We start from the raw sequence: 24,913 nt of genomic DNA, 5'->3' as shown, positions 1-24,913 counted from the left end.
ATTTAAAAAAAATTCAAGCAAAGTTTAGTGTGACTTTAAGCAGCCATTGTTTGTGAACCTTCTCCCCTCAGACATGTACTGTATATGCTGCTAGCAGGCTGTCATCTCTCAGGAGGGAGATCTGCATCCATCCTTTTATTATCCTTCCCTTATAACACACACAGCTCTATGGGAAAGGTGACATAATCCTCCAGAAGAGGAGAGCTACCCAGCCTGGGAGACTCCATCAGCCAATCAGAGAGGCTGGCTCAGTGACCAATGAGAGGCCAGCTTACATGTGAACTCCAGCACATGGGTGATCAGCATCCCTCCAGCTCTGGATGGAACACTCTCAGCGATGCTCTGATTTACGGCTCTGCCGTGAAGGGCTTTTCCAGCAGCATCAGCAACAAGTCGGGTAAGTGATCAGTCTCCTTCTGTGATTAGAGATGCAGAGGGGGTGATCCTCCTCCCCTCCCCCACCATGTTTACAAACATTCAATAACAGAGAAGGAGCCTAGATTAACCCCTTCCAGCCTGGTCCAGAGGAAAGGACAGCCATGACAGTTCTCTTTGCAGGCTGGACGATTGATGGGCATCCTGTGTATGGACTGACATCTTCCCTTCATATGAAGGAGTGGAATCAGATCATACATTGTGGTTCCCTGTCTTATGCCCTCCATATTGGTGTAGCTGTGTTTCCCTAGTACAAGATCTCCAGGGAGAAGGTGATGTGCTCTCTGGTGGTTGGCAATTTGTTTCCGTTACGTCTGTGCGTGGATGGATCCTCTGGAAACAGAAAATCGCAAAAGGCTGCCTACGTTTTATTTTGACCGATTGAAATGTTCATAAAAGCATGCATCCCCCTAAAAGTAGAATCCTGCACCCCCTAGATCGGACTGACCCCTTTCTAAATATACCAGGCTGGGGGTCCCCCTAAAAGTAAAATCCTTCACCCCCTAGATCGGACTGACCCCCTTCTAAATATATCAGGCTGGGGGTCCCCCTAAAAGTAAAATCCTGCGCCCCCTAGATCGGACTGACTCCCTTCTAAATATATCAGGCTGGGGGTCCCCCTAAAAGTAAAATCCTGCGCCCCCTAGATCGGACTGACCCCCTTCTAAATATACCAGGCTGGGGGTCCCCCTAAAAGTAAAATCCTGCACCCCCTAGATCGGACTGATCCCCTTCTAAATATACCAGGCTGGGGGTCCCCCTAAAAGTAAAATCCTGCACCCCCTAGATTGGACTGTCCCCCTTCTAAATATACCAGGCTGGGGGTCCCCCTAAAAGTAAAATCCTGCACCCCCTAGATCAGACCTACCCCCTTTTAAATATACCAGGCTGGGGGTCCCCCTAAAAGTAAAATCCTGCACCCCCTAGATCGGACTGACCCCCTTCTAAATATATCAGGCTGGGGTCCCCCTAAAAGTAAAATCCTGCACCCCCTAGATCGGACTGACCCCCTTCTAAATATACCAGGTTGTGGTCCCCCTAAAAGTAAAATCCTGCACCCCCTAGATCGGACTGTCCCCTTTCTAATTATACCAGGCTGGGGTCCCCCTAAAAGTAAAATCCTGCACCCCCTAGATCAGACTAACCCCCTTCTAAATATACCAGGCTGGGGTCCCCTTAAAAGTAAAATCCTGCACCCCTAGATCGGACTGACCCCCTTCTAGATATACCAGGCTGGGGTCACAGGGCAACACAGGGACCCATATGTATAGGAACCCAGGACAACCAATCAGAAATCATCTTTTAGGGCTCCTTTACACCATATCTGTTAAATGCATTTCCAAACGGAGTATAAACGCATACGCAAGAAAAGTGAGTGTATTTCAACGAGCCTAGTTTACACCATAACAGTGATTTCACATGTATTTTTTTTTTAAATGCAACATATTTCTTTGTACATGAATGCACCAAAAACACAGTTAAAAAAAAAAAAAAAAACTGACAAAAAACACATGGAAACATTAAGGATGAGCTCATGCGTGTTCGCAATCTGCATGTGCAGAGCCCACCAGGAAGTCAGCACTGCACAGCGCCAATCACAGGCAGTGAGACATTTCCCTATGGCCCAGATTCTCAACCGAGATACGACGACATATCTCCAGATACGCCGTCGTATCTCTGCGTTGAGCCGTCGTATCTATGCGACTGATTCTTAGAACCAGTTACGCATAGATATCCATTAGATCTGACAGGCGTAAGTCTCTTACGCCGTCGGATCTTAAGTGCAATTTTTTTTGGCCCGCTAGGTGGCGCTTCCGTCGAAATCCGCGTTGAGTATGCAAATTAGCTAGATACGCGAATTCCCGAACGTACGCGCGCCCAAAGTTACGACGTTTACGTTAGGCTTTTCCCGGCGTATAGTTGCCCCTGCTATATGAGGCGCAGCCAATGTTAAGTATGGCCGTCGTTCCCGCGTCGAAATTTTAAAAAGTTACGTCGTTTGCGTAAGTCGTCCGTGAATGGGGCTGGACGTCATTTAAGTTCACGTCGAAACCAATGACGTACTTGCGACGTCATTCGGAGCAATGCACACTGGGATATTTAAGGACGGCACATGCGCAGTTCGTTCGGCGCGGGGACGCGCTTCATTTAAATGATACACGCCCCCTACCCGCCCAATTGGAATTCCGCCGGGTGATTTACACTACGCCGCCGCAACTTACGGAGCAAGTGCTTTGAGAATACAGCACTTGCCCGTGTAAGTTGCGGAGGCGTAATGTAAATGAGATACGTTACGCCCGCACAATTTTGCGCCGATCTACATGAATCTGGGCCTATTTCTTTAACCACGGATCAGGAAAATGTCTCACTGCTTATGATTAGCGCTGTGCAGTGCCAACTTCCTGGCGGGCTCTGCACGTGCGGGTTTGCAAACATGCCTGAGCTCATCCTTAGTAGATATTACCTTGTAAAAATAGCAGATACATCATCACTGTGCTATGCATAGTTGGTGCAGAGAGTAGAGCTGTGGGAGGGACCCAGCAGGCTCCACCCACTACAGGACCTGCAGAAAACTACAGGAGGGGGCGGAGACAAGACCGGTCGCCCTGTACAAGGAAAGAGAGCAGCAGTGAGCGGTCTTTATTATAGGAAGCGCCTGCACAAGGACAATCCTTCACTCTGAGTTGCTGCCCACACCTGAAAGGAATAAACAAAGCACACCAAGAATCTAGTAAGGATACACATGTACCGTGTCTAGATAATATTTGCTTTACCCAGAGTTCAGGTTAAATGTCCAGCAGAGGACGCATCGTAAATAATACTAACCCTTCTACACAGATCAATTGTATGCGCTTGTAGGCCAATGACTGCAATACTGCATGATCGATATACAACTGAATTACATATATCACACATCGTATATTATCCTTGTGGATGTTTACATATGTACACCGGCTGAATAAAACATTTGTCAGATAATATTTAGTGCTTCTGTGGCAGAACTGCTCTTCAATCCATATTAAAAGCCACTTTTTTTTCCTCCAGTTTGTTTTGAAACATTTGCCTTTGTTTTAGCATTTGTAAACGTTTAGTTGTTTATGTTTTATTATTTTTGTGAATACTTATTAAAATGTAGCAAAAGTAGGATATTTAGCCCCCATTCCAGTGTTAATTTTGGCAGAAATATTTGATTCAGCTTTAGTCCCATTGCAATTGTTTTAGTTTTAGTCGTATTTAGTCAACTAAATCTCCAGTACATTTTATTTGACTAAAATCATTTTATTCATCTAAAATCTAATGGGTGTAGTTAAATTGTAATAATGTGTGGGCCCCATAGGTTTTTTAACCATCGGTTAAAAAAAAGCCAACTTGCTTTAAATTTAACCGATGGATTCCTAACCGATGGGGAAAAAAACGATCGTTAGTAGGCACAACCATTGGTTAAAAATCCACGCATGCTCAGAATCAAGTCGACGCATGCTTGGAAGCTTTGAACTTTCAGCACGTCGTTGTGTTTTACGTCACCGCGTTCTGACACGATTGTTTTTTTTAACCGATGGTGTGTAGGCGCGACGGACCATCAGCAATGGCGGCTGGTGCTCAACATTTTTGGGGGGGCGCAAACGGAAAAAAAAAATTGCAGCCTCACTGTGCCTGTCAAATGCAGCCACTGTGCCATCAATTGACACCACTGTGCCATGCCATCAAACGTAGCCAATGTGCCATCAATTGTCACCACTGTGCCATGCCAAATGCAGTCACTGTGCCATGCCATCAAACGCAGCCACTGTGCCATCAATTGTCTCCACTGTGCCATGCCATCCAACGCATCCACTATGCCATCAATTGTCACCACTGAGCCATGCCATCAAACACAGCCACTGTGCCATCAATTGTTACCACTGTGCCATGCCATCAAACGCAGCCACTGTGCCATCAATTGTCACCACTGTGCCATGCCATCAAACGCAGCCACTGTGCCATCAATTGTCACCACTGTGCCATGCCATCAAACACAGCCACTATGCCATCAATTTGCACCACTGTGCCATGCCATCAAACGCAGCCACTGTGCCATGCCATCAAACCCAGCCACTGCGCCATCAATTGTCACCACTGTGCCATGCCATCAAACGCAGCCACTGTGTCCCTCAGTTGTCGCCACTGTGCCCTTTAATTGTCGCCACTGTGCCCATTGTTGCCACTGTGCATGTCACTGTGCCTTTTAATTGTTGCCACTGTGCCCATTGTCACCACTGTACCCATTAATGAGGCTTCTGAAGGCAGCAACTCGTTCCTCTATCCAGTAATCATGTGATAAGTAACAAGTGATTAAGTGGAGAGAGGAAGGAAAGTCTGCCAGCTGTCTATCTTCCCCTGCAGGCTGGAGGGAGCAGATAGCATTACACTGAGTCAGTCTTATCCTCGGAACGCACCCCGGTGCGTTCCGAGGATAGACATACGGGGAGACGAGGGCTGTACCGTTATTAAGGTAACTGGCGCCCAAGTTCCGGCCATCTGAATAAACCAGCGGCAGCTGGCAACAATAACATACATTCATGCAATACATGAGTGTATGTTATTTGCGAGAGCCAGAGGGGGCGGCGCTGCAGCGCCCTCTATAGATGGACCGCCATCTCTGCAGTATAAGTAAAATTACATTTTAGGCAAAATAAAAAGTCTTAAAGGGCCCGTTTTTTGTTTTTTTTTACTACAGGAGGGGGGGGGGGGGGGCGTACACACGATCGTTTACATGACGAGAAAAATGCAATTTTTTAAATTGGTTGTTAAAAACGATCGTGTGTAGGCTCCAGAACATTTTTCTCGATTAAAAATTTAGAACCTGCTCTATTTTTTCTCGTCGTTTTTCATGTCGTCGTTTTTCACGTCGTCGTGTGTACACTTTAACGACTGGGAAAAAACCTGCATTCTCAGAAGCAAGTTATGAGAAGGGAAATTTGAAAATTTGCATAATCAGCCCACAGGGTGGCACCATTCGAATGGAACTTCCCCTTTATTGTGCCGTCGTACTTGTTGTACGTCACTGCGCTTTGCTCGAGCATTTTTTATCACGATTGTGTGTATGCAAGGCAGGCTTGAGGGGAATCGCGTAGAGAAAAACTACATGAAAAACGGTTGTGTGTACGCGGCTTTAGTCTTTTGACTAAAATGCCATTTTAGTTTTAGTCACATTTTAGTCATCTCAATTGTTTTAGTTTTAGTCCTATTTTGGTTTACTAAAATAGTATTAAGTTAGTTAACTAAAATGTTTCAGTCTACGAAACTTATACTGCCCCATTCACACTGAATCCAACTTTAGAATCGCGTGACTTCACTTGAAATTTTAAGATTTCAAAGCCGCATGTCAGTGCGACTTCAGGTGCGACTTGGCTGACTTCATGCACAGATGTCTATGCAAGTCGCACCTGAAAACACAAAAAAATAGTTCACAAACTTTTTTTTCAATTGGTGCGGTACCGCAAAGTCAGCGGAACACCGATTTGAACAGTTCCATTGCTGACAAAAGCATGCGACTTGTCATGGGATTTGGACCTGCCAAATCCCATGACAAGTCACACCACTGTGAACGAGGGCTTATGTCTGGTTAACACTCGTGTTTATGTGCATTGTTATGCAGTTTTACAGTTACTGGTTTTGCCTCATTTTTTATAACAGCGCAGAGATGTAAATAGCTCAAGAAAATACTTTGATTCCAATGAAGCCATTCACATCTCTGCTCTGTGTTGTAAAACATGAGGCATGTCCAATACCGTATTATATGCATTTACTTGTCAATTGAAGTCTGTGGGAGTGCATGAAAAAACATGTAAAAATGCATGTAATGCTCCTATTTTACATGATTTAAGAGTGTGCGGACGTGCTACAGGCGACGGTCAGAGAGGGTGCAGACATGCTACAGGTGATGGTCAGAGATGGTGCGGACATGCAACAGGTGATGGTCAGAGAGGGTGCAGACATGCTACAGGTGATGGTCAGAGAGAGTGAAAACATGCTACAGGTGATGGTCAGAGAGTCAGAGAGGGTGCAGACATGCTACAGGTGATGGTCAGAGATGGTGCGGACATGCTACAGGTGAAGGTCAGAGAGGGTGCAGACATGCTACAGGTGATGGTCAGAGATGGTGCGGACATGCTACAGGTGATGGTCAGAGAGGGTGCAGACATGCTACAGGTGATTATCAGAGATGGTGCGGACATGCTACAGGTGATGGTCAGAGAGGGTGAAGACAGGCTACAGGACTTGCAGTGCACCTTTAACCTCCAACACACAGAACGTCCAGCAGATCACCCCATGGCCACTCACCTGCAACTGTGGTGCCTGCAGCATCTCCCCCTGCACCTCCGGCTGTGTCAGCTCACTAAGAATTGAGGAGGGGGGCGGATGGCAGCTCTGTGGTGCCTGCGCGATCCCCCTCCGGCTAGCAGGTCTTTTCCCTGTGTACAGTGGAGAGGGGAAGGGCCCCCGACAAGGGCAGCTAATCGGCTTCAATGTACAAGTAAATTGCTCTGCTTGTACACTGGAGAGAGAAACCGATTAGCTGCCCGGGTCAGAGGACCCATCCCCTTCTCCACTGTACAGGGGGGAAAGACCTGCTAGCCGGAGGGAGATGTTTTCACAGCCGGAAGTTGCAGCCGGTGGTCGGCCAGTGACAGGTTGCCTAAAGAACACCAGGACAAAGCCAATTTCCCGTGATTTTTCTGAGGACACGGACAGTCTGGGACAAGAGTCTGAATTCCATGAATGTCCAGAGAAAATCAGGACTGTTGGCAGCTATGCACGGACTGTGAAAAATGTTGCATTTCATTTGGAAATCAAGGTGCCAGGGTCTGGAGGAAGAGTGGAGAGGCACATAATCCAAGTTGCATGAGGTCCAGTGTGAACTTTCCACAGTCAGTGATGATTTGGGGAGCCATGTTTTCTGCTGGTGTTGGTCCACTGCAGGGACATGCGGTGAGGTCAGTGGCTGGTGAGGCACTGGTTGGTATCAGAGCCAGATACACACAGGTTACATACGCCACGAACGTTAGAGCGAGAACAATGATTCTAGCAATAGACCTCCTTTGTAACTCTAAACATGTAACCTGTAAAGAATGTTAAAGCGTCGCCTATGGAGATTTTTAAGTACTGAAGTTTGGCCCATTCCACAAGTGTGCGCAATTTTAAAGCGTGACATGTTGGGTATCTTTTTGCTTGGCGTAGCATCATCTTTCATAGTATACAAAAAAAATCAGACTAACTTTAGTGTTTTATTTAAATTTTTTTATTCATGAAACATTTTTTTTCCAAAAAAAAATGTGTTTGAAAACTTGCTGCGCAAATACAGTGGAATAAAAAAAGTTGCAATGACCACCCTTTTATTCCCTAGGGTGTCTGCTAAAACAATATATATAATGTTTGGGGTTCTCAGTAATTTTCTAGCAAAAAGAAAAATTATGTTATTTACATGTAGGAGAGAAGAGTGGCAAGGGGTTAATTACCATAAGCAAGTAATATAAAAATAATTATTATATATCATTTTTAAGGTAATTTACTATATTTGAAAAAACTGTAATCAAGCAGGTGGCTTAACCACTTCAGCCCCAGAAGAATTTACCCCCTTCCTGACCAGAGCACTTTTTGCGATTCAGCACTGTGTCGCTTTAACTGACAATTATGCGACATGGTACCCAAACAAAATTTACGTCCTTTTTTTCCCACAAATAGAGCTTTCTTTTGGTGGTATTTGATCACCTCTGCGTTTTTTTTTTTTTTGCGCTATAAACAAAAAAAGGGCGACAATTTTGGAGAAAAAGCTATATTTTTTAGTTTTTGCTATAATAAATATTCCCAAAAAGCATATATAAAAAAATAAATTTTTCCTCAGTTTAGGCGATATGTATTCTTCCACATATTTTTGGTAAAAAAATCACAATAAGCGTATATTGATTGGTTTGCGCAAAGGTTATAGCATCTACAAAATAGGAGATAGTTTTATGGCATTTTTATTATAATTTTTTTTTATTAGTAATGGCGCCGATCTGTGGCTTTTATCGTGACTGCGACATTATGGCGGACACATCGGACACTTTTGACAATATTTTGGGACCATTGTCATTTATACAGCGATCAGTGCTATAAAAATGCACTGATTACTGTGTAAATGACACTGGCAGGGAAGGGGTTAACCAGTAGGGGGCAAGGAAGTAGTTATATGTGTCCTAAGGAGTGATTCTAACTGTGTGGAGGCTGGGCTACCAGTGACACGACAATGATCCTGTCCTGTCACTAGGCAGAACAGGGAAATGCCTTGTTTCCAAAGGCATCTCCCCATTCTGCCGCTCCGTGACACGATAATACTTCTTTTAATTAATCACAAATTCATAGTTGGTCCAGATGACTTCTTCTACTTGTGATCAAAATCAAAACCATCTTTTGGGCATTATCAGTTCTTTTTAAGAACATTTTCTACTTGACTTCTAGGAGAACACAGTTATGGGTAAAGAGATCAACCACCTAATAGGTACCACGTAGAGCTGGACGATTAATCGCGGAGAGAATCGCGATCTCGATTCTCCCCGCCCGCGATCTCCCTGTGGGATGACCCGCGATTCTTCCGTGTTCACCGCTGGTTCCACGTAACCAGCGTGGAACGCAAATGCCGCCGATTTTGAAACCGACGTCAGCAGCCTGCGCCGCTGGATAGATGTCTGAGCTTCTCTCACAACAGTAGTTTGTATCCATGCGCCACCCAGTGGTTGCCGGCGGTACTGCTCCTGATGTATTAAACCTTCTCACAGTTCTGTACAACTGTGTGTATCCATGCGCCACCCAATGGTTGCTGGCAGTACTGCTTCTGATCTATAAAAAAAAGAGACCAGTCATATGTCTATAATGTTAAAGACCATATAACTCCTATGAAAAAATCAGAATCAAAGTTTTATTCTGCTTTTTTCATAGGAGTTATATGATCTTTAACATTATAGACATATCACTGGTCTCTTTTTTTATATATTCATATTTTCAGATAAATCACAGGTTTATTATTTACATTTTTTTGGGGGGGGGGGGGTTCTGGCATTAAATTTTTGAGAATCGTGAGAGAATCGTGATCTTTTGTCTAAGCAAAAGAATCGTGATTCTCATTTTGACCAGAATCGTGCAGCCCTAGTACCAAGTGACAATATAGAAATTAATGAGTTGCGTTTCGATTTGAGCCATGGCTACAACAAGAGTGCCATGTTGGAGTTAACCTCAGAACCACAGATTGAAAATTCTCTGGGTCAAAACATTTTTCACCATGTGCACACATCTATATATTTGTATAGCTGGGGGATTGGGGACTAGGATTACAGAGGGTTCATGCTTCAAGAAAGAATGAATGGATCTCCCATCTCCTGTGAGTGAGGCCATTTTAAGACCTATGACTTATGGTTCTAGGAATGAAGATGAACAGCAAGTCAATAAACAAGAGTGTTATTCTCTGTCAGATGTCCCTGTTCCTTCAAACAGAGTGAAGGGAGAGGTGGGGAAGATGAGTTAGACCCCTTTCACATTGAGGCGTTTTTCATGCAGTACAGCGCTAAAAATAGCGCTGCTGTACCGCATGAAAAAATCATGCCCTGCAGGCTTCAATGTGAAAGCCCGAAGGCTTTCACACTGAAGCGGTGCGGTAGCAGGACCGCTCCAAAAGTCCTGCTAGCTGCATATTTGGAGCGGTATAGGAGCGGGGTGTTTACCGCTCCTATACCGCGCCTTCCCATTGAAATCAATGGGAAACCGCGGTAATACCGCCCGCAATGCGGGCGGTATTAACCCTTTTTCGTCCGCTAGCGGGGGTTAAAACCTCACCGCTAGTGCCCGAATATCGCGGTAAATATGACGGTATAGCGGCGCTAAAAATAGTGCAGCGTTACCGTCACCGCACCTCCGCTGCCCAATGTGAAAGCAGCCTAACTCTTGTAATTGCTGAAGCCGGGATACTAATATTTATGTTGGGTGTCTAATAATGATTGCTTTTGGTGGTACTTTCTATAATAAGAACACCCCCAGAGTTATCTGGAATCTTGATGCAGTAAAGGGGTTCATGGTGCTAAACTTTGGCCTACTCTTCAATGTGATTTGGTAACACAGAGGGGATATAGTAATGGTTAACCCATGGTACTATTTACAATATACAATGTACTGTTATAAAGTGTTATGTATTTTTTGATTTTTTTTGCAGGTTGGCTGGGGTGATGCAACAGAAAACATCTGAAGGAAATAAGTCCTCGTGGCAGGACTCTGTAAGAAATGGTAACCTATATAAGCCTTTTCGTTGCCCCCAGTGTGGAGAAAGTTCTCGTTTTAAAAGCCTCTCCTCTTTGAGAGCTCATATGGACTATATGCATAGCTACGAAGAAAGATATTTTTGGGGACAATCAGGAATTATTTGTTCCTTGAAAGATACGGAATTTAAAAACTCCACACATCCACTAAATGAAAGCCACGTGGAATCTATTGACAATGCACTAAATCAAAAGAGCACTTCACCCACGTTCTGTGACCTGAAGAACGAGAGCAAAAAGTCCCGCAGTCCTATAGAAATACTATCAGAACGACCTTTACCTCTTGTTAAAAGCTCCTTCTCAGACAATTCAACTAAAAGACACAATTATATTATTGGTTATCCTGTTATGAGTACTAAGTTTCAGTTAGATCCACAAGAGAAGTCTGTACTAAATCAGCTTGCTGAAAATGTTGATAAGACCATAGGAAAGAAAATTGATAAACTCAATGAGGAACTTTGCCAAAAAACATCAGAATTGCTGGAAGTCCGAGCTGCCTTTTTACAACTGTCTCAGAAGAAGCAGGAGGTTCAATGCAGAGAAAGAGCCCTCAGTCGTCAGGTAGATGTGGCTGTTGAGCTGATTGCAATTCTTCGCCAGCGACTAACAGAATCTGAGCAAGAACTCCAAAGGAAGGAAGAGTAAGTACCTGTGAGAGAGAATAAGAATTTCCATTATATAGGGGTGATTCACAGAGAGTTAGGCCGGCGTATCAGTAGATACGCCGACCTAACTCGAAATCTACGCCGACGCAAATTTAAGCGTATTCTGGAAACCAGATACGCTTAAATTAGGCTCAGATACGAGCGGCGTAAGTGTCTTACACCGTCGTATCCTAAAGTGTAATTTTTAGGCTGACTGCTAGGTGGCGCTTCCATTGCGGTCGGCCTAGAATATGTAAATGAGTAGATACGCCGATTCACGAACGTACGCTTGCCCGACGCAGTAAAGATATGCCGTTTACGTAACGCACTTTCAGGCCTAAAGTTATTCTATCAAATAGCTGGAATAGTAATGTTAAGTATGGCCATCGTTCCCGCGTTGAAATTTGAACATTTTACGTCGTTTGCGCAAGTCGTCCGTGAATAGGGATTTACGTCATTTACGTCCACGTCGAAACCAATAGGACCGTGCGGCGTACTTTGCCGCAATGCACACTGGGATATGTACACGGACGGCCGTTCGTAAAATACGTCAATCACGTCAGGTTACCCCCTATTACCATAAAACACGCCCCCTCAGCCGAATTTAAATTAGGCGCCATTACGCCCGCCTGATTTACGATACGCCGCCGTAATTTAGCAGGCAAGTACTTTGTGAATCATGTACTTGCCTCGCTAACTTACGGCGGCGTAGTGTAAACACGATACACTACGCCGCCGCAACGATACGCCTGCCTACCTGAATCTAGCTATATGTGTTCTACCTCACTTTTGTAAATTAAGACGTTAGCCATCTGCGGAGTTTAATGCCTTGTACACATGATCGGAATTGATGAAAAAAGTCAGACGGAATTTCCGTGTGTGGGCCCCATCTGACTTTTTTCCGTCAGAGTTTAGAAATAGAACATGTTTTATTTTTTTCCCGATTCCGATCGTCTGTGTGGAACTCTGACGGAGAAAAAAACATGCATGCTCAGAATCAAGTCAACGCATGCTCGGAAGCATTGAACTTCATTTTTCTCGGCTTGTCGTAGTGTTTTACGTCACCGTATTTTGGGCGGTCGGAATTTGGTCTGACAGTGTGTATGCAAGACAGCTTGAACGGAATTCAAACAGAAAATTCCATCGGATTTTATCCCATCAGAAATTCTGATCGTGTGTATAACACTCTAGCTAGCCCCATTGAAACCATGATAATGATACTCGCCGATTGGAGGGGTGACATTAGGAGAAAATGGTTATTTAATTTCTGCTTCCTGTGTAATTTTTCCTCCCCCTTCTGATTGGATGTTGAACAACATCACATTAAAGTGGAGTTCCACCCATAAATATAACATTACATCAGTAGTTTTAAAAAAATGTTATTAGTCCTTTACGAATTTTTTTTTTTTTTTTTTAGATGCCTTCAAAGTGTTGTTGCTAGGAAGAATAGTTAATCTTCCCACTTCCTGCACCTAGGTGCTTAATGCTTCCTAACCTACACCGCACAGACTCCTGGGAATGTAGTGGGTGTAACTTTCCAGGAGTCTGTGCACTCCCCAGTCTCAAAGAATCATGTGACTTGGACAGCACAGGTGCTGAAACCTGATCTGACACTGCTTGTGCAGCCCTGAGCATGTGCGAGGTCTGCAAGGCTGAAATCCAGGAAGTCATACAGTCTGGCTTCATGATGCCCACACTTAAGATGGCCCCAGTCAATTTCTATTTTATAAAGTGTCTAAATGCTGTAACAACCTAACAAAACGGACCTTAGTTTACAGACTAACTTTACTAGAATACATTAAGCTTGTGTATTACAGGGGTATTTATATTTAAAAAGTGAAATTGTGGCTGGAACTCTGCTTTAAAGTGATAGTAAACTGGACTGGATCCAACTGGATGTTTATTTAAACCTACAGGTAAGTTTAGAATAAATGACATCATAACGACTCACCCATTCAAGCGGCTGCATCCCCCAAACTGTACTGAAGACTGGGTGAAGATGGACGCCTCTGCAGCGGTGACAGCGAGCCACTGGGTGGCTTTGTTTCAAAAAAAGTTTTTCATATTGTGCTTAAATGTGATGCATACTAGCACATTATTTCTTTACCTTGCAGAAAGTTTTTTTTTTTTTTTTTTTTAACGTTTGCTACAACTTTTAAGTCATTCTTGTGGTTTCCCCTTCTGTAAGCATGCTCATGGTGTTAGACTGACAGCACTGTGCAGAGTAATAGGGACCTAACTGTCTCAGGCTCCATGCACACTGGGCTTAAAAAAACGTCTGTTCTTTTTGGAGTAAAAAACTTCCATATAGAGCATTTTTTGTACAAAGTTTAGACGAGTTTAGGAGAGTTTTGCGTTTTTTCTGCCAGTGAGCTCCAATCAGAAACGTGAATGAGAAGGTTTGTTTTTCCTGCCTCTAACTGTTGTTCTAAAAAATATGCCTGTAAACGTCCTAATGTGCATGGACACATAGGATAACGTTGAGTTGCTTCTACAGGTAGAACACAAAACTCCTGTAGAAGCAACGTTTTTTATTCCAGTGTGCATGGAGCCTCAGAGTACTGACTCTTCTTTTTTCATCAGTGCATCAGTACAAGGCAATACAAAAACTAATATAAAACATATTTAGGAATTTATTCAAGCTTTATTTAAAAATATATTTAAAGCGGGGGTTCACCCGAAATTTTCGGGTGTTTATTTTAAAATCAATGCAGTACTTACCGTTTTAGTGATAGATGTTCTCCGCCGCTTCCGGGTATGGTCTTCGGGACTGGGCGTTCCTATTTGATTGACAGCCTTCCGACGGTCGCATACAGCGCTTCACGAGTTGCCGGACGTCGGTGCGGCTCTATACGGCGCCTGCGCACCGACGTTTGGCTACTTTCGGCAACTCGTGACGCGCTGTATGCGACGGTCGGAAGGCTGTCAATCAAATAGGAACGCCCAGTCCCACAGCCCATACCCGGAAGCTACGGAGAACATCTATCTCTAAAACGGTAAGTACTGCATTGATTTTAAACAAAACACCCGATTCTGCTTCCCGTAATTAGGCCCAATCTAATGTTAAAAATTTATTTTTTTGGGTGAACCTCCACTTTAAACACCAGTTGTTGCTTTCTGTAAAACATAATGTAATAAAACATCCACGCACAACAGGACAGTCGACTGCCACATCCTCAGATCTTGGATGGGGGGTTGTTCCACTTTAGTGCCACACTGCTTGACATTGGGGCATTCTAGATTAACGGTTCCCCTGTTTATGGTTTGGGCTATCTTTTTGGAGATGGCCCAACTTGATGGCCCTGGTACAAAGATTGTGACCTTGGCTGGCGATGTTCAGCTTCTTCACGGGAGGTCATCCCCTCCTCGCCGCTCAAAGGAATATTAGTGTCTACGCTTCAATGTGGATACCTTTCTGGAGCTGAGAGATACCTTCTGTCATTTCTTGATGGTCACTGTCTATGGGACTGTCTGTCCGGTTGCAGATGGATCTACCAAATTCTCATCAATGACAACAATTGGTGTGTCCGAGCCTGTATTCCTCTTCTCCTGACACAATATAGCCACTTCTGTTTGCAGGATTTTAAATTGGGGTTTCTTCTACCTTTCTTGCAAGGTTTTTCTCACGTTTGTGTATTTTTTTATCTGCTTGAAGTTCAGCTTTTAGCTTTGCAGAAAGCTACATTTGGGCAATAACTCTTAATAAATACATTACTGTATTAAAAGATTTTGATTTTTTTTCCTTCCAGCTCTACTTTAAATTGCAGTGACTGTAAGAAAAGTGGGCAGCTGATGTCACTGGGACAGAAAGGCATGGGCAGCAGTAAAAAACATTCTAATGCCCAGTACACACAAGCGTTTTTCCCGTCGGGAAAACTGACGTGTTTTCCTTTGGCCGGGAAAACCATCCGTGTGCATGCTCCTTAGCAGTTTTCCCGACATGAAAACTGTGGTTTAAAAAATGAACACATTCCCTTTTTTCTTGCCGCGAATCGCAGCGTTTTTTTCCCCACAGTTTTTCTATGGGAAACACTGCCATGGAGCATACACACGGCCAGTTTTCCCGACCAAAGTTCTCCTGGCAGTTTTCCTGTGGGGAAAACCGGCCGTGTGTACAGGGGAAAAGGGACTGAGCCGATTCTCGGTTTTCCCGGCGGTCTTTTGACCGCCGGAAAAACCGATCGTGTGTACTAGGCATAACCCTTCCTTACAGTTCTAGGAATGCACTTTTTTTCTTCCTGCAAATTGAGATTAAAATTTTCAGTTGGATTTTGGCTTTGAAGTGACCCTTTTGCTATGAAAAAAATAGTTAAATCAGTAGCAGTCTCTAAAAGAAGAAGCCTAAAACCTCACTCCAGCTTTGCTACCACTTGAAATAATGTGTCTTCTATCACTGCTGTATGTAGCACGTTCAACAACCAGCTGTGTGTTCTGCCAGCAGTATGGAAACATCCCAAGGCTTGCTCTGATTATCTGAGGTGGAGTGGCAGGTGAATTCTGTCATGATCTTTACCTCAGCCTTGTATTCATTTATAAAATATAAGGCTTCCTGTGATTGGCTGAGCAGGACAGGAAGTCCCCATACCACTGCTGGAACACAGGACAACTGTATGTAGCTGATATTCTTATCTCCTTCTCCTCCAGTCCCATCTTCTCCATCCCATGTTCTTCTCCATCCCATATCTTCCTCCTTATCCATCCCATGTCCTCTTCCAGTCTTATTTCTGCCATCCCATGTCCTCCTCCTTCTCTATGCCTTCTCCTCCTCCTCCTCCAGTCCCATCTCTCCCATCCCATGTCCTCATCATCCTTCAGTCCCATGTCCTCCATACCATGTCCTCCTCCTCCAGTCCCATCCCTCCTATCTCATGTCCTCCTCCACCCCATGTCCTCTTCCAGCTCCCCCTCCAGTGCCGTCCCATGTTCTCCATTGGGGGAGGGGGTTGGGGCGTGGCGAGAAATAGAAATATATAGAGAGAGCGAGAGAGGGGGAGAGAGAAAGATTTGGGGTGAGAGAGAGGAGGGGTGAGAGAGAGGGCAGAGAGAGAGATGGGGGTGGGAGGGAGAGGGGCATGAGAGAGAGACCCCCTAGCCTTGTCTGCAGTCACTCCTGTGCCCCCCTTTCCCAGTGCCTGTCTGCGGGTAGTGTGTGTGAGGTCCAGTACCTTCCATGCCAGCAGTAGGACGTTCATGCTGGCCAGCAGCGGACAGGACTCCTTCTCCTTCTGGGTGATGATGAGGGCGCTCTGCTCCTTCCAGCAGACCCCTACCTGCCTGTGCCTCCTGCCAGCCCTCATCCTCTGGGCTGTTGATGTTGGAGTCGGGAGCAGAGAGGAGGTAGGAGGAGTGCAGGCTCTGGGAGGCGCTGATACTCGCCTCTTTGGGTGTCAGGGAGGCAGTGGAGGTCTTCTCTCTCCTGGGCACTCGTTCCGAGCTACTCTCGCTGCACTGCTTGCCTTCCCCATGCACACCCACTTGCCGTGTGGAGATGACCAGCAAGGCACTATCCTGTCCACACCCCACTGTTAAAGACTGCCCTGATGATACTACAAATGCCTAGTACACACGACCGTTTTTTCCGTCAGATAAAAAAACGCCGGTTTTCTTGACAGAATTCCTCTCAGCCTGCCTTACATACACACGCTCAGACAAAAGTCCAAGGCGCGGTGATGTACAACACGTACGACGGCACTATAAAGGGGAAGTTCCATTCCAACGGCGCCACCCTTTGAGCTGCTTTTGCTGATCCTCGTGTTAGTAAAAGTTTGGTGAGCGACGTTTTGCGCTTTTCAGTCCGTTACAGCGCGACAAATGTGCTATCTCCATTTCGAACACTAGTTTTACCAGAAAGAGCGCTCCCGTCTCGTACTTTATTCTGAGCATGCACGTTTTTTGCCCGTCGGAAAACCATACAGACGAGTGGATTTCCTGCCAGGATTTTTTCCTGACCGGGTAAAAAGAGATCTTGCTCTTTTTTTGTCCGGCAGTTTTCCCGTCGGAAAAAACTGCCATAAAGCATACACACGGCCGGGATTCCCGACGAAAAGCTCTCATAGCAGTTTTCACGACGGAAAATCCGATCGTGTGTATGGGGCAATACAGTTTATAAAGCACTGAGACAGCAGACAAATGTCCAGATGAACGATTTAAAGTAAAATGTATTAGCAAAGCTAGAGTTAGGCTTTAAAGCAGTATTAAACCTAATAGCAAAAATCTTTTATATTGCAGCTTATCAATTCATAGATGTGATGGCTGCATCCATTTTCTTTTTTAGGCTTTCTGGGCCAGATTCTCTTACAGCGGCGTATCTCCGCAACTTAGACGGGCAAGTGCTGTATTTTCAAAGCACTTGCTCCGTAAGTTGCCGCGGCGTAGCGTAAATAGGCCGGCGTAAGCCCGCCTAATTCAAATTTGGAACAGGGGGGCGTGTTTTATGTAAATGTTCTGTGACCCGACGTGATTGATGTTTTCCACGAACGGCGCATTTGCGCCGTCCGTGGACATATCCCAGTGTGCATTGCTCCTAATACGCCACAAGGACGTATTGGTTTTGACGTGAACGTAAATTACGTCCAGCCCCATTCACGGACGAGTTATGCAAACGACGTAAAATTTTCAAATTTCGTCGCGGGAACGACGGCCATACTTAACATTGGTACGCCGCACTTACGCCACCATATAGCAGGGGTAACTTTACGCCGGGAAAAGCCTAACGTAAACGGCGTATCTGTACTGCGTCGGCCGGGCGTACGTTCGTGATTTTGCGTATCTAGCTGATTTACATATTTCGACGCGTAAATCAGCGTACACGCCCCTAGCGGACAGCGTAAATATGCAGTTACGATCCGACGGCGTAAGAGACTTACGCCGGTCGGATCTAAAAGAAATCTATGCGTAACTGATTCTAAGAATCAGGCGCATAGATACGACCGGCCAGACGCTGAGATACGACGGCGTATCTGGAGATACGCCGTCGTATCTCTTTTGAGAATCTGGCCCTCTGTTTTCATCTAATGATCTGTCCAGTAAGTCTGTTGTTTTTCAATAAAAATAATTAATGCAGCCACCACACGTATTGATTGGTAAGCTGCAATATATTACAGTTTTTCTTTTGGGTTTATTACCGCTTTAAGGCTCACCACCTTGGCAGACGGTGAGTAAAACCTTTCCTTTCTACAAAATCTAGAGGTGCCATCGCTATTAGAGACTGCCAGGTGTGTTAGATATTGTGTCCCCCTCACTAGGCTATAGTTTCATAAGTCCGATGCTACATCACTACTGTGTCCATTTTTTTTATTTTTTTTATTGTAGTCATGTGATCATTTTAAACATTATGTTATGATTACCAGCTAAACCAAAACCATTATATTTTCTTTAAAAGCAGTCAAGAGTGATTTTAGTGTGAGGGCTCTTTTACAATTTTCCACTCCATTATGTTGCGGTACCCCACATGTGTTCTTTTGTGTGTTAATTTGCTCTGTATAAAAGCAGTAAATTATAATGAATGGCTGCCAAAGCAACTTAATGGACTTATGGGGGTTGGTTTGCAGTTATTGCACTTGTGATTGTGGCTGCTATTCTAAGTGTATGACACTAAATACACCTCATAAAGTGTCCTGCATTTATGTACATTGTTGCAGCATGCCTTAAAACGCAATGCATAGGCGTGAAGCTGATTGGATGCTCTGGTAGAGCCATCATCCCTCAGCTGTGTTTAGAAAAAACTGAAATGTCACAGAAGTAGTGGCAAGTTTCATCTTAATGGTATTTCAGAGCTGTTTGAGTTGTTTATTTTTTTTTAAAGCTGGACTATGGGGAATATGAAAAAGCTACCCTTGCACTGGGGCATCCACAGCACTGCAAGAGTTAAATGGTCGTTTTTGTCTAGTGTACCAGTAATGATCGGTTTACACTGTACATCGCATGTGAATCTTACAGGAACCGCACCGCATACCTATACAATTTGGTGGGGTGCAATTTGAGCCCATTAATTTTGAATGGGCTTAAATTGCACTGCATCGCACCAAAAAAGTGCATGTCCCTTTTTTGGAGCCACACTGAACCTGATTACAAGGTAGTTTTGTACGATGTGATCCAGAGCTGGCAAACACACTGGCCCAGATTCAAGAAGCACTTGTGCCCGCGCAACCATAGGTTGCGCGGCGCAAGTGCTTACTTGCTCCGGTGTAACGAGTGCTCCTGATTCAGGAACCTCGTTACACCGACTGCAGCCTAGGATATGACAGACATAAGCCTCCTTATGCCTTCATATCCCAGGCTGCATTCTTGCATTGGCCGCTAGGGGGCGCGGCCATTGTGATCGGCGTATAGTATGCAAATTGCATACTACCACCGATTCACAAAAGTTGTGCGGGCCCTGCGCACGCAAGGTACGGAGTTTCCGTACGGCGACTTTAGCGCAAGGTTGCTCCTGCTATAGCAGGGGCAACCTATGCTAAAGTATAGCTGCGCTTCCCGCTCGTGAAATTTAAATTTCACGTCGTTTACGTAAGTGATTCGTGAATGGCGCTGGACGCCATTCACGTTCACTTAGAAGCAAATGACGTCCTTGCGACGTCATTTGCCGCAATGCACGTCGGGAAAGTTTCCAGACGGAGCATGCGCTGTTCGCTCGGCGCGGGAGCGTGCCTAATTTAAATGATTCCCGCCCCCGGCGGGATCATTTACATTAGGCAGCCTTACGCCCGGCTGTTTAGCATATCGCCCGCGCAATTTACGGAGCTACTGCTCCGTGAATCGCAGGCATTTCAAAATATTTGCGTGGGCGCAGAGCAAAACTCGTTGCCCTGTGCCCACGCAAATATTGCACGGATCTACCTGAATCTGGGCCACTATGTTTGTGATCTGCGTTTGGGGTCTCATTAAGTTTGTATTGACACATACAACAGATCGCAAGGGCAGTGCGATTGCAATGCGGCGCGGGAAACGCGCATGGATCGTGACATTGCCTGCAAAGCATAAGTGTGAACCTAGCCTTAAAAGTAATTTTCCTTGCTTCCTAGCAGTTGGCACTCGCCTCTTCCTGCATCGTGTGTGATAAAGTCACAACTGCAACCACCCAGGGCCGGCCCTATGATGGGACCAGGTGGTACCATGGGTACCAGGCAGCACTTTTAGGGGGGCAGCATATTTTTTGTGCTAATATATATATTTTTTAACTTTTTGCTATAATAAATATCCCCAAAATTTTGAAAAATAAACAATTTTCTTTAGTTTAGGCCAATATGTATTCTTCTACATATTTTTGGTACCAAAAAAAAACAACACAATTAGCGTACATTGATTAGTTTGCGCAAAAGACATTGTGGCCACCCGCAATTCACAGGTCCCTTTATACTCCTGGATACATGTATAGAGCCATGGCAGGTCCTTTTATATGCCTATATGCATGTACAGAGCCATGACAGGCCCTCTTTATAAATCTATAGAGCCATGACAGGCCCTCGTTATACTCCTTTATACATGTATAGTGCCATGACAGGTCCTTTTTATACTCCTATATACATTTATAGAGCCATGGCAGGTCCTCTTTATATTCCTTTGCATGTAAAGAGTCGACAGGTCCTCTATATACATGTATAGAGCCATGACAGGTCCTCTTTATACATGTATAGAGCCATGACAGGTTCTCTTTATACATCTATAGAGCCATGACAGGTCCTCGTTATACTCCTTTATACATGTATAGAGCCATGTCAAGTACACTTTATAGTCCTATATACATTTATAGAGCCATGACAGGTCCTCTTTACATGTAAAGAGTAATGACAGGTCCTCTTTATACTCCTTTATACATGTATAGAGCCATGACGGGTCCCCTTTAGTTATCATGATATAAAATAATGAATGTGGGGGCCTTTTGATTGGCGTGATTTTTTTTCTGGGGGGGGGGGGGGCAGCATTTCATTCTTGGTCCCAGGCAGCACAATGTCTTGGGCCGGCACTGCAACCACCGTCCGGAGTGGTTGCATGGGTGAAAGAACCATTAGGAGCAAGCAATAATGTGAGTGTGTTTTACTGGTACCTTAGGCAAAAATTATCATTTACCCTTGCAAGGACATTTTTTAGGTTCCCAGAGTTTAAGTGGTTTTAAAGTCTAAGGCCCCTTTCACACTGACTGAGACCCCTTTCACACTGAGGCAGTTTTATGGCATTTTAGTGCTAGAAATAGCACCTGTAAAGCCCCTGAAAACAGCCTTGCATAAATTGCAATGGGTGCTTTCACACCTGGGCGCTTGCAGGACGTTAGAAAAATTCCTGCAAGCAGAATCTTTAGGGCAGTTTGAAAGCGCTGTATACAAAGCTCCCAAAACGCCTCTGCCCATTGCAATGAATCGGAAGTGCCGTAACGGGAAATTTTAACCCCTTTTTAAATAGCGGTAAAGTGGCGATAAAATGAGCGTCACCTTACCGCGAACACACGTACATCCCTAGTGTGAAAGGGCTCCGACTGATGGAGTCCGCCTGTCAGACCATCCATTGCTCTCTATGGAGTGTGGATGTCCCACTGACACCCGCCGACATCCAATCTGAACCTGTCCAGGAAAAACAGATGGAATGGGGATCAGATCAGATAACAGTTGGATGGAAATAGACAGGTGCTACGTTTCCATCTGAACGCCTCATAGAGAACAGCGGGTTGTGTCTGTGTCCGCTCAACATCAGACCTGTCTTCCACCTGGGCAGCTGGAATTAGCGGAGAGAACTTCTGCTGAGCAGGCGAATCTGCTGGCGTACTCCGCCAGTGTGAAAGAAGCTTAATGCCATGTACACACGATCGGTTCATCTGATGAAAACGGACTTTTTTCATCAGATATTCGATGAAGCTGACTTTCATCAGTCTTGTCTACACACCATCAGTTAAAAATCCGTTTGTGTCAGAACGCGGTGACGTAAAACACTACGACATGCTGAGAAAAATGATGTTCAATGCTTCCGAGCATGCGTCGACTTGATTCTGAGCATGTGTGAATTTTTAAACCGATGGACTTGTCCACAGACGATTGTTTTTTTCTATCGGTTTTTTAACCATCAGATAATTTTAAAACAGGTTCTAAGTTTTTTCACCAATGGGAAAAAAAAACGATGGGGCCCACACACGATCGGTTCGTCCGATGAAAACGGTCTATCGGACCGTTTTCATCAGACGAACCGATTATGTGTACGCGGCATAAAAGTTTTTTACCTGCATTAAGGTTAAAATCTTCCACTGTCCCCCCAACACTTACCATTTCCTGATCTCACAGGCTTTGTTGAGAACAGCAAGAGCTATTGGCTGCTGTCAGTCAAATCCAGTGATCAGAAAGTGGGGGCCTGCGCTACTCTGTGTGTATCTATGGATCCTGGTTTGGGAGTGATTGCATAGTTGGTGGTTTGCTGAGAGGGCAGACGGAGAAGAGGAGGAGCCAAGATCACCGTCAGGGGATCCCAAAGAGGAGTTTCGGGGCTGCTCTGTTCAATATCATTGCACAGTGCAGGTAGGTATAAAATGTTTTATTTTTTTTAAAGTAGACTTTACAAACTCTTTAAGGGAGTAGCATAAGGAGTGGTGGACATTGGGTCAATTTGTGTTACTTTAGGTCTTCTTGGAAGAGAATGCAAACACTCACAATGAATTTTTCTTATTTGCTCTTATTGTCAGTTAAATACTGAAATTGCTTTGTTATTGCTGTTCAGTATATGTCAAAAAATACCTGATGACCCTACAGGAATCTTGTGAGCTGATTACTTCCTGTGCAATTTGCCTCTGATGCACTCTTATCTTTTATAGTGTTCCCTAACTATGTGGATTACAATACCCCCCCCCCCCCCAAAGGGGGTAAAGAATGGAGAAGTGTGTGGGGGTGTTCTGTAGTCTTGTGCAAAAGTGAAAACACTGCCCCTCCGTAGATACAGTGTGGTGAGAAAACATTAGCACCTTAGGATAGGAAGTCTGTTATTGGCAGATTTCAATGGTGCCAATAATGGGAGAAGCTGGACAAAATAAAACAAACACAGGTAAGCTAATATAATAATGTTTGTTCTTGGGTATAGATCAGATTTAATTGCCTACATTTTATGTTTTTAACCAGAGTCTTAGTATAAAGTATTACATTTTCAAGTGCAAAATGCAAGCCATTAAAACACTATTAGGTAGATTCAGAAAGAGTTAGGCCGGCGTATCTACAGATAAGCCGACCTAACTCTGAATCTGCACCGACCTATGTTTAAAGCGGAGGTTCACCCATAGCGAACACATTTTCCCCTTAGCTTCATGCTCGTTTTGTCTAGGGGAATCGGCTATTTGTTTTAAAATATGATCCGTACTTACCCCTTTACGAGATGCATCTTCTCCGCCGCTTCCGGGTATGGGCTGCGGGACTGGGCGTTCCTTCTTGATTGACAGTCTTCCGAGAGGCTTCCGACGGTCGCATCCATCGCGTCACGATTTTCCGAAAGAAGCCGAACGTCGGTGCGCAGGCACAGTATAGAGCCGCACCGACGTTCGGCTTCTTTCGGCTACGAGTGACGCGATGGATGCGACCGTCGGAAGCCTCTCGGAAGACTGTCAATCAAGAAGGAACGCCCGCTCCAGAAGACCCATACCCGGAAGCGACGGAGAAGATGCATCTCGAAAACGGGTAAGTACTGCTCATATTTTAAAACAAATAGCCGATTCCCCTAGACAAAACGAGCATGAAGCTAAGGGGAAAATAGAAAAAAATAACGAATTGGGTGAACTCCCGCTTTAAGTGTATTCTCTAACAGAGATACACTTAAACATATCTAAGATACGACGGCTTGCGCCGTCCTATTTTAGATTGCAATGTTGTTGATGGCTGCTAGATGGCGCTTCCATTGCGGCCGGCATAGATTATGTAAATGAGGGGATACGCTGATTCACGAACGAACGCCAGGCCGATGCAGTCGAATTACGTCGTTTCCGTAAGAGATAGGCCGCCTAAAGTTAGAGCTATGCTCTAGTGGAATAGTAATGTTAAGTATGGCCGCCGTTCCCGCCGCGAAATTCAAAATGTTTACGTCGTTTGCGTAAGGCGTCCGTGAATCGGGATTTACGTTGTTTACGTCCACGTCGAAATCAATAGGCCCGTACGGCATACTTAGCCGCAATGCGCACTGGGAAATGTAGTCGGCCGGCGCATGCGCAGTGTAAAAAGGTCAAGCCTCATTACCATGATACACGCCCCCCTCCAAGTCATTTGAATTGGGCGCCCTTACGCCCGCTCGTTTGAGGCTACGCCGCCGTAGATTAGCAGGTAAGTAGATTGAAAATCACTACTAGCCTAGTTAATTTACGGAGGTGTAGCCTAAACAGGCTAGGCTACGCCTCCCTAAAGATATTCCAATCTCTCTGAATCTACCTATGTATCTGCTTGTTGATGAATCAAACCAAATATCACAGATTAGAATACAATTTTATATATTAATTTTCCATTGTAATATCACATCTCATTGCTAGATGAATCGGGTTATGGGAATAAAAGCACA

At 44.7% G+C, this 24,913-nt stretch overlaps 1 protein-coding gene across 1 annotated transcript in view; it reads left to right on the top strand.

Moving 5' to 3' along the window:
- Positions 1–265: 265 nt before the first annotated feature.
- Positions 266–24,913, top strand: part of ZNF365 (zinc finger protein 365) — a 50,815-nt gene continuing 26,167 nt past the window's right edge. The window contains exons 1-2 of the mRNA XM_040361994.1: positions 266–397; positions 10,658–11,401. Coding sequence (XP_040217928.1) covers positions 321–397; positions 10,658–11,401 — 821 coding nt within the window. The 5' untranslated portion in view covers positions 266–320. The remainder of the gene's footprint in view (positions 398–10,657; positions 11,402–24,913) is intronic.

Source organism: Rana temporaria, chromosome 8, assembly GCF_905171775.1.
Source record: "Rana temporaria chromosome 8, aRanTem1.1, whole genome shotgun sequence".
NCBI lineage: Eukaryota > Metazoa > Chordata > Amphibia > Anura > Ranidae > Rana > Rana temporaria.
This window is presented reverse-complemented; position numbering and strand designations above follow the sequence as displayed.